Here is a 12512-nt window from a genome sequence, read left to right as displayed (position 1 = left end):
GAGCCCTGCATCGGGCTCCCTGCTCAATGGGAGGCCTGCTTCTCCCTCTCCCACTCCCCCTGCTTGTGTTCCCTCTCTCTCTGTGTCTCTCTCTGTCAAATAAATAAATAAAATCTTTAAAAAAAAAAAAAAAAAGAATTTTATCTTATATCTGTACTCCCATTCAATATTAAAACAACAAATATTTACTATGTTCTAAGCATCAGACACATCACTAAGAGCAAATCCTAAATGGCAGAGCTTGTTACTATACAGACTGTGAAGGGAACTCAAATTAACAAGAAACATAATTAAATAAATACAGAACATTTAGAAGTGTAATGGAAAAAAATTAAAAGTGCAGCAGGACATTCATCCAAGTTCAAGTAAAAGGAACTAGATTTACCCTCTCACATGAAAAAAAAAAAAAAAAAACCTGAAAAAACATAAGAAACAAAAGTCTTTAAACACTGGACATGAGGTAACAAAGGGCTGTGATCCCTTGAGAAAGCAAACAAAGGAAGTGAATACTATGAATGCCCCTTGCTTATACCCCAGACTGCAATGCAGGGAAAGAGAATCCAGGCACAACTCTGGCAAACACTGTGTGTGAGGTAAGGAGACTGAGTTCGAAGCTGTGGGAAACCTAAGCATCTAGAATTCACAAGAGAAAGTACTGAAGAGAAGAGAGCAGCACAGAGAGAGGACCCTGGAGATTGGCAGAGGGTCCCCCTCAAGTAGTCAGCAGAGTAATGAAAAGCACATACAAGTGAGGAAACCACCCAGGATGAGAGTTAAAAGTAATCCAAGAGGATTAGAGAAAAGTACCAGCCCTCATACAGGCCAGAAATCTGTTCCCACCAGCCTGACTTGGATAATTTTTCCTTCATAAAGCATGAGATGGAACACCCAAGATGGTCATTCCTCAGTAATGAGAAATGATTAGCCTCCGATTGAGCACTGCTCTTGAACCCACCTAAAAGATCATAGAAGTGAGAACTAAAGGATCAAACTATTTCCAAATATCTACATCCCAGAAAAAAAGCTCAAGAATATTTATAGAAGTGAAAAACATCCAAGACCTAACAATATTTACAATGTCTGGTACTTAATAAAAAATTACCAAGCATACAAGGAAGCAGGAAAACACAACCCATAATGAGGAAAATAATCATTATGAGGTGAATAATCAAAACCAACCCAGAACTAACACAGATGTTAGAATTAGCTGACCAGGACATTAAAACATTTATTTAACTGTATTCCATATGTTCAGAGTAGAGACATAGAAAATATGGAAAGACCCAAATTAAATATCTAGAAAAGTAAGAAATACAATGCTTGAGATTAAAAAAAATACACTTGATGGGGTTACAAGCAGAATATACTCAGCAAATAAAAGATTAGTGAACTCCAAGACATAGCAAAAAAAAAAAAAAAAAAACTAAAGAAAAAAAAAAAGAGCATCAGTAAGCTGTGGAACTTCAAACAGCCTAATATATGAGTAAACAAGAGTCCCTAAAAGTCAGGTGGGGGAGGGAGGGTCAAATATTTGAAGAAATAATAGCCCCAAATTTTCCAAATGTGATGAAAACTATAAACCCACAAATAAAAGCAGCTCAACAAAGCCCCTGTGTAAGAAACACACACACACAAAAACTACACCAAGGTCTATCACAATCACATAACTCAAACCAGTTTTAAAAAAATCTTAAAAGTAAACAGAGAAAAAAAAAAAAACCCACAGAATGTACACAGGGACAAAAATAAGATTTCTTGCCAGAAACAGTAAAGTGAGACCACAGTGAAGCAATATATTTATATTACTGAAAGAAAAACACTATCAACTTATCATTCTATACTCAGTTAAAATATCTTTGAAAAAACAGAAAGGTAACCTTAAGCTAATAAGGAATTAAAGCAAGACTGCAGGATACATGATTAATATACAAAAATCAATTGCTTTCCAATATACCAACAAGGAACAAGTGAAATTTAAAAATGAAAACATAATGCCATTTACATTAGCCCCCCCTCCAATAAATACTTAGGTATAAATCTAACAGATATGTTATAAGATCTATACGGAAAAATCAAAGTTTTAAATAAATGGAGAGATATTCCATATTCATGGAAGACTCAATATTATCAAGATGTCAGTCCTTCCCAGATTGATCTACAGATTCAGTGTAACAAACCCAATCAAGGGGTGCCTGGGTGGCTCAGTCGTTAAGCATCTGCCTTTGGCTCAGGTCATGATCCCAGGGTCCTGGGATCGAGCCCCACATCGGGCTCCCTGCTCTGCGGGAAGCCTGCTTCTTCTTCGCCCACTCCCCCTGCTTGTGTTCCCTCTCTTGCTGTGTCTCTCGCTGTCAAATAAATAAATATTAAAAATCTTAAAAAAAAAAAAAGAACCCAATCAAAATCTTAACAAGTTATTTATAGATATTAACGAACTGATTCTAAAGTCTATATGGAGGGGTGCCTGGGTGGCTCAGATGGTTAAGCGTCTGCCTGCAGCTCAGGTCATGATCTCAGGGTCCTGGGATTGGGCCCCGCATCGGGCTCCCTGCTTGGCGGGGAGCCTGCTTCTCCCTCTCCCCCTACTGTTCCCCCTGCTTGTGCTCTCTCGCTCTCTCTGTCAAATAAATAAATAAAATCTTTAAAAATAAATAAATAAAGTCTATATGGAGAGGCAAAAGACCCAGAATAGCCAAAACAATTTGAAGGGTAGTCTTTTCAAACAAATGGTGCTGAAATAACTGGATAACCATATGAAAAAAATGAACTTCAATCCATCCTTTGCACCATACATAAACATTAACTCAAAAATCTTCAAAACTCATTAGAGACTTGAATGTAAACTAAAAACTATGAAACTTAAATGGGAGAAAATCTTTGTAACCTCAGGTAAAGCAAAGATTTCTGGATATGACAGCAGAAATATGAAATATAAAGTAAAAAATTAAAAACATTGTGGAATTCACCAAAATTAAACACATCTATTCGTCAAAAGACTCTGTTAAGAGATTTAAAAGACAAGCCACAGACTGGGAGAAAATATTTGCAAAGCATAGATCTGCAAAAGGACTTATATCCAGAATATGTAAAGAATTCTCAAAACTCAGTAAGAAAACAACCCAATTTAAAAATTAGACAAACAACTTGAACAGACACTTCACCAAAGAAGATACATGGATGACAAATAGCACTTGAAAAGATGTTCAACATCACTAGTCACTAGAGAAATACAAATTAAAACCACAATGAGATACTGTAGTAACACATCTACTAGAATGACTAAAACTTAAAAGACTAACATTAACAAGTATGGAGAATATGTAGAGAAATTAGAACTCTCACACAGTACTAGTGGGAATATAAAATGATGCCCTCTGGGAAAATGTTTGGTAGTTTTTCAAAAAGGTGAATATATACCTACCACTTCATTTCTAGATATTTACCCAAGAGAAATGAAAGTATATGTCCATTCAAAGATTTGCATATGAATGTTCATAGAAGCTTTACTTGTAATAGCCCCAAATTGGAAATAATCTAAGTGTTCAACAAGTGAATGGATAAACGAACAGTGGTATATCTACACAATATAATGTTGTGGTGGTATATCACACAATATAATACTACTGAGCAATAAAAAGGAATAAACTAATTGATACATCCAACAATACGCATGAATCTCAAACTAATTACGCCTAGTGAAAGAAGCCATACCCTCAATCCCCAACCTCAAAAAGAGTACATGATTAGATTTTAGTAAAATTGTAGGACAATTAAACAAATCTACAGTGATAGAAAGCAGATCAGCCTCCAGAACTGTAAGACAATATACTTCTGTTAAAAAAACAAACAAACAAAAAACAGATCAATGACTGTCAGGGGTGGAGGGTAAGGGTAGGGTAGAGAGAATCATAAAGAAGCAAGAGGAAATCTTTGGGTATGGTACAAGTGTTCATTATTGTGATTGTGGTGATGGTTTCACGACTGTACTCATGTATCAAAACATAACAAATTGTACCTTTTAAATAAGTGCAATTTACTGTATGACACTTAGACCTCAATGAAGTTACTATACAACAAATCCATAATTGACATGCTAGTGACCGCCCTTAAATTGTACACATAATAAAATCAATATAATTTACAAACTAAAGAGATTAAAATGTGCTACCCAACTACTATCTTTGTGTCGTTTTAGAATTTCTAGGAGGAAAAAGCAGGATGTTTTAAGCTGGTTACCTCACTGATTAAGAAACTGAAGAGTACAGAAGTTTAATGAGAAAGAACTTCAAGTGGGATCAAAACAGCTGTAGAAACTACATTACAGTTTACTGGAGGCAAAAAAGAAAGTTCTATATTGGCATTTAGGGAAATGAACTAGTAGGTAAAATATCAGAAGTTCCTAGTCTAGGAAAATGTCATTTAAATTTCAAGGAAATATGTTCCTTGAATTTTAATTCTAACCTTTCAAAAAAAAAAAAAAGAAAACTTGGAAAGGTTAAAATACTCCATCAAATGCTGTAATAAAAGATATAAAATTAGAGACATGAAAGGTCACCCTTTGTTATTAAAAAACTGCTGTGTTGATAGTGCCTCATTTAGATATAATGGAAAACTAATATGGGATTTTTACAGGTTTTTTCATTAAATACTATTATCCTGCCCACTTAAGTTCATTATAAACTATAATAATTAACAAATCTAATTACTTGGACTTATATAAAACCTTGGCTTACTAAAGATCTTTAACACTGCCTCAACTAATATGTTCAATTTCATTCCAGTTCTATCTTAGTGCATTAAATCAAAAATAAAGATAATAGTTTAATAATTTTTTTCAAAGCTTTTCATCCAGAATTGGTCAGTGGCATACCAATTTCATTCAACTTTACCAAGAAATAAGGAAAAAGACAGCAAAAATAAGATGGACAAGCATGTCTCATCTCTCTCTGTCCCATCCAAAGGTAGGAGGGAGGAGTCTCTGTAACTCAGGTTGAACAAAGTGGTCAATATATCACCAACAAATTAAACTTCCTAATTTTTGTTTACAACAGCTGAGTTACAGTCATCCTGACCATGTCTGCGGAAGTTGGAAATACATTTTAATAATTACCTCCTTAGAATTCATGAAAGGAACCTAAAGTTTTCCAAGAATTCTTCAGGATCCTAAAAAAGTGCTACAAGGTCTCCAAGAATTTGATTAATTCTTGAGCGGTTTTCAATGAAATTAGGCACTGGGGCACTTGGGTAGCTCAGTTAAGCGTCTGACTCTTGATTTCGGATCAGGTCATGATCTCAGGGTCATGAGATCAAGCCCTACGTCAGGCTCCATGCCCAGCGCAATGTGCTTGAGATTCATTCCTCTTTCCTCTCCCTCTGCTCTCCCACGCACCCCCCCCCACCCTGCTCTCTCTAAAACAAATAAAATCTTAAAGAAATTAGGCATTGAAAAGTTAATGGCAAATACCAACATCTACCCAGTTGATCCAATTTGTCATCAACTTCTGAGAATTCAATGTCCAATATGTTCCACTTTGCTCCATTCTTACTCCTTCATTATAGGTCACTATCAGCTCTTGTCTGAATTATGCCAGTAGCCTCTTAACCACCCTATGTGCCCCCCATCCATCCTCCAACAGGAGCTAGCCAGAACTACCTGAATACGAGGTAAAGTTCAAACTTCTAAAAGGGACTTTATAAGGCCCCTTTAAAATATGATCTCTTTGTGTTTCCCGGCTTCATCCTTTACCACCACTATACGTATTCCCACCCAACATATAAACACCAAGACTGTGTATTCTCCCATAAACACACACTAGACCTCAGCCACACCCAGCTGTCTGCAGGCCGCCCAAAAGCAAGAGCTGCCCTAAAAGCCTCTGCACTTGCTGCCTCCTCTGACTGGATTGTTCTCTCCACTCCCATTTCCTTTTTTGCTGATTTTCACTCATCCTGAAGTCTCATTTTAAATGCTGTGATCTCCATGAAAAAGTGCTCAACATCACTCGGCATCAGGGAAATACAAATCGAAACCTCAATGAGATACGTCCTCACACCAGTCAGAATGGCTAAAATTAACCAAGTCAGGAAACGACAGATGTTGGCGAGGATGCAAAGAAAGGGGAACCCTCCTACATTGTGGGTGGGAATGCAAGCTGGTACAGCCACTCTGAAAAACAGTATGGAGGTTCCTCAAAAAGTTGAAAATAGAGCTACCCTATGATCCAGCAATTGCACTACTGGGTATTTACCCCAAAGATACAAACGCAGTGATCCGAAGGGGTATGTGCATCCCAATGTTTATAGCAGTAATGTCCACGATAGCCAAACCATGGAAAGAGCCAAGATGTCCATCAATAGATGAATGGATAAAGAAAATGTGGTATATACATACAACGGAATATTATGCAGCCATAAAAAAATGAAATCTTGCCCTTTGCAACGACGTGGTTGGAACTAGAGGGTATTATGCTAAGCTAAATAAGTCAATCAGAGAAAGACAAGTATCATATGATCTCACTGATATGAGGAATTTGGGAAACAAGACAGAGGATCATCGGGGAAAGGAGGGAACAAATGAAACAAGACAAAATCAGAGAGGGAGACAAACCATAAGAGACTCTTAACCTCAGGAAACGAACTGAGGGTTGCTGGAGTGGAGGGGAGTGGGAGGGATGGGGTGGCTGGCTGATGGACATTGGGGAGGGTATATGCTATGGTGAGCTCTGTGAATTGTGTAAGACTGATGAATCACAGACCTGCACCCCTGAAACAAATAATACATTATCTGTTAATAAAAGAAACAAAAAATAAATTCCCTAGAAAATAAAATAAATAAATGTGTTCTCTGTGATACCTTCTTTGTCTAATTCCTTCCCTGCTAACTCTATCTGATGAGCCATAACACCCTGCATTCAGCATTCACCTTGCAATTCTCACTCTGAATCGTAACTGTCTATTTACCTAACTTTCTGTTATAAGCTTTCCAAGGGTAGGGAATGGTGTCTTATTCATTACTGTGTCCTCAGTATCTAGCTCAATGCCTGACCCACAATGGAAACTGAGCAAATCTGTTCAGAGAATGTGCTGTGACAGATACTCCATTCATAAAGAGGACACACAGAGGGGTGCCTGGGTGGCTCAGTTGGCTAAGCGCCCAACTCTTGGTTTTGGCTCAGGTCATGATCTCTGGGTCATGAGATCAAGCCCTGAGTCCAGCTCCATGCTCAGCAGGGTCTCTGCTTGAGATTCTCTCTCTCCTTCTCTCTCTCTCTGCCCCTCCCCCTGCTTGCTCTCTAACTAAATAAATCTTAAAAAAATAAAGAGGACACATAGCAATTTTGAAAATCTTAATTAAAGGAAATAACATACCTGTCTCTCCAACTCCTGTCCTGTGATACCAGCCTCCACATGAGCTGTCAGATTGTTCTCATCAACCCAGAGGATTCGATTCTGTTGCAAAGGAAGAAAAAAGTCTCATCTCCAAGAACTATTGACATTTTCTGAGGAAATACAACTTCCTAACTCAAAATAGCAAGTGATAAGACAGAAAACTAGCAAATAGGATTACCCACACTACTACACTACCCCTGTATCCCAGACTATACAACATGACAGATACAGTAACATAAGCACTATAGTGCACAGGAGTTGGGTTTAAAACACAGACTCTGTCTTTATTCAGGGATTAGTTTGAATTAAACTCTACCTCTTACCTTAAGCAAATTATTTAACTAAGTCTAGTGTTTCCTCATTTGTAAAGTGTGAATAATACTACTACTCATAAGGTTGGTGTAGGGATTAAATGAGATACTGCACATACAGGGGTGCCTGGCTGGCTCATTCGGTAGAGCATGCAGCTCTTGATCTCGGGTTGTGGGTTTGAGCCCCACGTTGGGTGAAGAGATTACTTAAAAATAAAATCTTAAACAAAACAAAACAAAAAACCCTTAGCATACAAAGTTCCTGGCATTCTGCAAACACTCTCTGCACTACTATTAATAGTTAACGATCACATATAACTTAAGAATATCAGAAGATGCCCATTGTGACACTAGAAAAAGACACCTGCAAAGAAAGACATCTGAATATACTAAATGGCATTCCCGCTTTATTTTTAATCCAAAATAGGACGAGAGGCCCTGGACAGAAACCAAAGCACACCCCTGCCTCCTGTTTAAAAAGAAGGAACTGAGTATCAACTGGCTCAACTTACCAAATGTATGACTTCCCAAAAAATGTTTTTAACATTCTTGGTTGACCTAATTTTTCTATATATGAATCTTCATGAATTATTTTCTATTAAAAACAGACTTCTTTCCCCTTCTATTTGGCTGAACAATCAGGTTAACATATACACTCTTCTTTTGGATCCCAGGGAAGCTTTCTTTGCACTTTGATATGTTTGGTTTCATGGCAATAACTAATATAGATAAGTCTAGCTAATAATAAAAAGGAAAGAATACAATAGACAATACGAAAATTGCTTGCCTATATTCGAAATTTGAATACATACAAATAATTGCACTGCTTAATTCACAGGATTATGATAAACATTAAATAAGATGATATATGTGAATGTACTTTTTGTTTTATGTTATCTAAAACTCTCATTTTAATTATACTCTCACAATAATAGTAATTTCAATATAACTCTCACAATAAGACAACAGTAATTCTGTCTTTTGGTCCTACAGCCACTAAACAAAAGGAAGTACTAAACTAAAGTAAAAAGACAGAATTCAGTAATCTGTTGGTACCTTATAATAACTTACACACATCTTCTCTAGTAGGCTGGCTTTTTTTTTTTTTTAAGATTTTATTTATTTGACAGAGAGAGACACAGAGAGAGAGGGAATACAAGCAGGGGGAGTGGGAGAGGAGAAGCAGGCCTCCCGCGGAGCAGGGAGCCCGATGCGGGGCTCAATCCCAGAACCCTGAGATCATGACCGAGCCGAAGGCAGACGCTCAACAACTGAGCCACCCAGGCACCCCATAGTAGGCTGGCTCTTGAAGTGACTACATACTTGTGCTAATTATATACCTTGTACCTACCAGGGGCCCAAACATACTTTTGGTAGGAAAAAAAAATTGAAGGAGGCAGAGAAAAAAAAATACCTTTACGGGTACTCACAGAAAAACCTAAAGAAAATATATAGGATACCCTATTATATTCAGTATACCCTACCCTAGACAAGTTAACAATAAGACAAAAACTTTGAGACCAATATCTTAGTCTAAGTATTATTGTACATATTTAAGAAATACAAAAATAGAAAGCTGGCGTACCTATCATATTTTGTACATACTGTATCAGAAGTACTCTGTGCAAAATCATGCATAGACATAGCTTATCAACTCCAAAGCAAATCACAATTTTAAGCACCACCCATCCACTACAATATTTAAAAGAGTTCAACATTAAAGGCAGTGAATGTACAAGGTTTTTCTACAAAATAAATGGTGAAAAACCTGGCATTTAAAATTCTGGCACAGAATTTTAAGCATCTACTCAGTCTAAAGACTTTTATATTATCTCATTTAATCTTCACAACTACCTTCTGCATTATTACTGTCTCTATTTTACAAATTCAGTAACAGATTTAGTGGTAAATTTGTACACCGTAAAATATATAGAAATTCAAACACATCCATAGCCTATTCCAGAATAGGCTACTCTTAAGCGATCTCCTAAGAAAACTGCCTTTTCTTAAACTCTGGGATAAGGACAAAGGTTAATGGGGAGCCTTACAGAAGAATAATGAGGCTGTCACCACCTGAACGTCCTGATTAATTTTAGCAACACTTAAAGTGGACACCCAGATATTACGTGCCTCCTGATGTGATGTGACGTGAGATAGAAAAACACAACACCCATCACATCACATCATCTACAAGATATCCTTGCTTAAAAAAAAATTTAAAAGCTATGCCTGAATCTAATTAGACTTTATTTCTAACTTTGAGTTTAGAGGACATACAAAGCCTAGAGGAAGAGTTAAATGACAGCAAGATGAAGTGACACGGAAATTCAAAATATGACACATTTTATACTGCAAATAACCTACATTCTCCAAAAGTCAGTAACATTCAAAAAAGGAGAAAAGGGGGTTTCAGATAAAATGAGATAGGGAAACAACGAAAAGCTAACATGGGCCTTGTCTGAATCCCCATATGAACAAATGAAGTATAAAAGACAATTCTGAAACCACTATAAAATTTGAATGAGAACTCAGTATTAAATGATATAAAGAATTTTTAAGTTTGCCAGGAGAAATAATAATATAGTGAGAAAATGTCCTTTTAAAATCAGATACATAAGAAATATTTAGTTTTAAGTAGCATAATATCAGGATTTACTTTTAAAATAGTCGAGAGGAGACCGTCTAACATGATGGAGTTTCATCTCATCCCAGGAATTCAGCTAGAGAGCTATCAAATCATTCTTAAACACCTGTGAACTCAACCGGAAAACTAAAAGAATAGCTGCAACTCTACAAATAGAAAACTGACCACTTTCTGCAAAGTAGGAGGTGCAGAGAAGTGAATCCAAGGTGATATGTGGGAAGATAAACTGCAGGGGGAGGGAGAGGGAGCCTCCGTCAGCTGGCACTGGAGAGTGATAAGAGCGGCAGAGCACTAAATCACAACTTTTAGAAGTTTGCTCCAGTGAGGGATGTCCCGGCCTGAAAGGGGCTCAGGTGGCGAAGCAGGGTGGAATCCTAGGTGGGACAGTGTGGTCTCAGGATCCATGGGATCACAGGAAGACCAGGGGTGCCTAAGTGTGGCAGTGATCCCCAGCATCAGAGAAGGGAAGCCAGCTGCAATCAGCAAGCCCAGGAGTGGGCTCTCAGCTCGGGGTTGCCATATGCCGCCAACCGTGGCACAGTTGGGCAACTGCTCTTGGGAGCAGGGGCCCAGAGAGCAGCAGAACCGGCAAGCCCTCCCTCCCTCCCCCAGGAGGAGTGGCACAGATGCACACCACAGGAGTCTACAGGGTTTGCAGACTTGAAATGGAGTTGCATGCCTGAGGTAGAAACGTTCGATCACAGGACAGAGACCAGGGAGACAGGAGTGATTGACTGCTTTTCCCTGAGTGTGCTGAGGAATGGGGCCCCGAGCTTTCAGCTCCAGGGCAGGAGACTGGGAGGCTGCCATTTTCATTCTCATCCTCTAAAGTGGCAGGAAAAGCCTTCAGAGAACAAAAAAGCCACATAGAGCAATCTGGAGCCACTTACTTAGCCTGGCCTCCTGGCAAGAGTGGTGAAATTCTGCTGGGGCAAAGACACTTGAGAATCAATGCAACAGGCCCCTCCCCCAGAAGACCCACAAGAACAACCAGCCAAGACCAAGTTTACCAATCATACAGAATTGCAAAATTCCAGCACTAGGGGAAAATAGTATACAGAATTCATGATTTTTTCCCCACGATTCTTCAGTCTTTCAATTTTCATTTTTTTCTCTTTCCTTTTTCAACCAATTTCTTGTTTTATCAACTCTTTCTTTTAAATCTTTTTAATTTTTATTTTAACAGTTACACTCTATCCTTTCATTGTATTTAATTTTATTTCCGTATATATATGTTTTTCTTTCAATTTTGAGATGTAGTTTCCTCTAACAAACCGACCAAAATACACTCAGGATATAGCGTATTGCTCTGTTCTGTTCACTTGTATGTTTATATTCTTTCCTTTTTTTTTTTTTGTCTTTTATTTGTCTTTTAAATTTCATTTTTACACTTACATTCTATCATTGTATTTAATTTTATTTTCGTACAAGTTTTTCTTTCTTTACAATTTTGGGATCTACTCTTCTAACAAACAGACCAAAACATACACATGATCCAGTGTATTGCTCTGGTCTGTTCATCTGTCTGATTATATTCTTTATTTTTTTTTTTTTCTGGCTTCAATTCTCTTCTAATTTGTTTAGTGTATATTTCTCTGGGGTCATTGTTGCCATTTTAGTATTTTGTTCTCTTGTTCATCTATTCTTCTCTGGGGAATGACAAGATGGAAAAAACTCACCTCAAAAAAGAGAACAGGAGGCAGTACTGACTGCCAGGGACCTTATCAGTATGGATATAAATAAGATGTTGGAACCAGAGTTCAGAATAACGATTATAAAGATACTAGTGGGGCTTTAAAAAAGCATAGAAGACACTAAAGAATCCATTTCTGGAGAAATAAAAGAACTAAAATCTAATCAAGTCAAAATCAAAAGGGGTATTAATAAGATACAATTAAAAATGGAGGCTCTAACTGCTAGGATAAATGAAGCAGAAGAGAAAATCAGTGATATAGAAGACAAAATGATGGAGAATAAAGAAGCTGAGAAAAAGAGAGATAAACAACTACTGGATCACGACGGGAGAATTCGAGAGATAAGTGATACCATAAAGCAAAACAATATTAGAATAATTGGGATCCCAGAAGAGGAAAGGGGGGGTGGGGGCAGAAGGTATATTGGAGCAAATTATAGTGAAGAACTTCCCTAACCCAGGGAAGAAAACAGGC

The 12512-nt window shown here is 37.5% G+C and overlaps 1 protein-coding gene across 1 annotated transcript in view; it reads right to left on the bottom strand.

Annotated features, from left to right (window-relative positions):
• The window catches only part of AGPS (alkylglycerone phosphate synthase), a 145866-nt gene that overhangs the window by 73188 nt on the left and 60166 nt on the right, over positions 1-12512 (bottom strand). The window contains exon 8 of the mRNA XM_021702821.2: positions 7369-7449. Within this exon, the coding sequence (XP_021558496.1) occupies positions 7369-7449 (81 nt within the window). The remainder of the gene's footprint in view (positions 1-7368; positions 7450-12512) is intronic.

This window comes from Neomonachus schauinslandi, chromosome 3 (assembly GCF_002201575.2).
Source record: "Neomonachus schauinslandi chromosome 3, ASM220157v2, whole genome shotgun sequence".
Taxonomy (NCBI): domain Eukaryota; kingdom Metazoa; phylum Chordata; class Mammalia; order Carnivora; family Phocidae; genus Neomonachus; species Neomonachus schauinslandi.
This window is presented reverse-complemented; position numbering and strand designations above follow the sequence as displayed.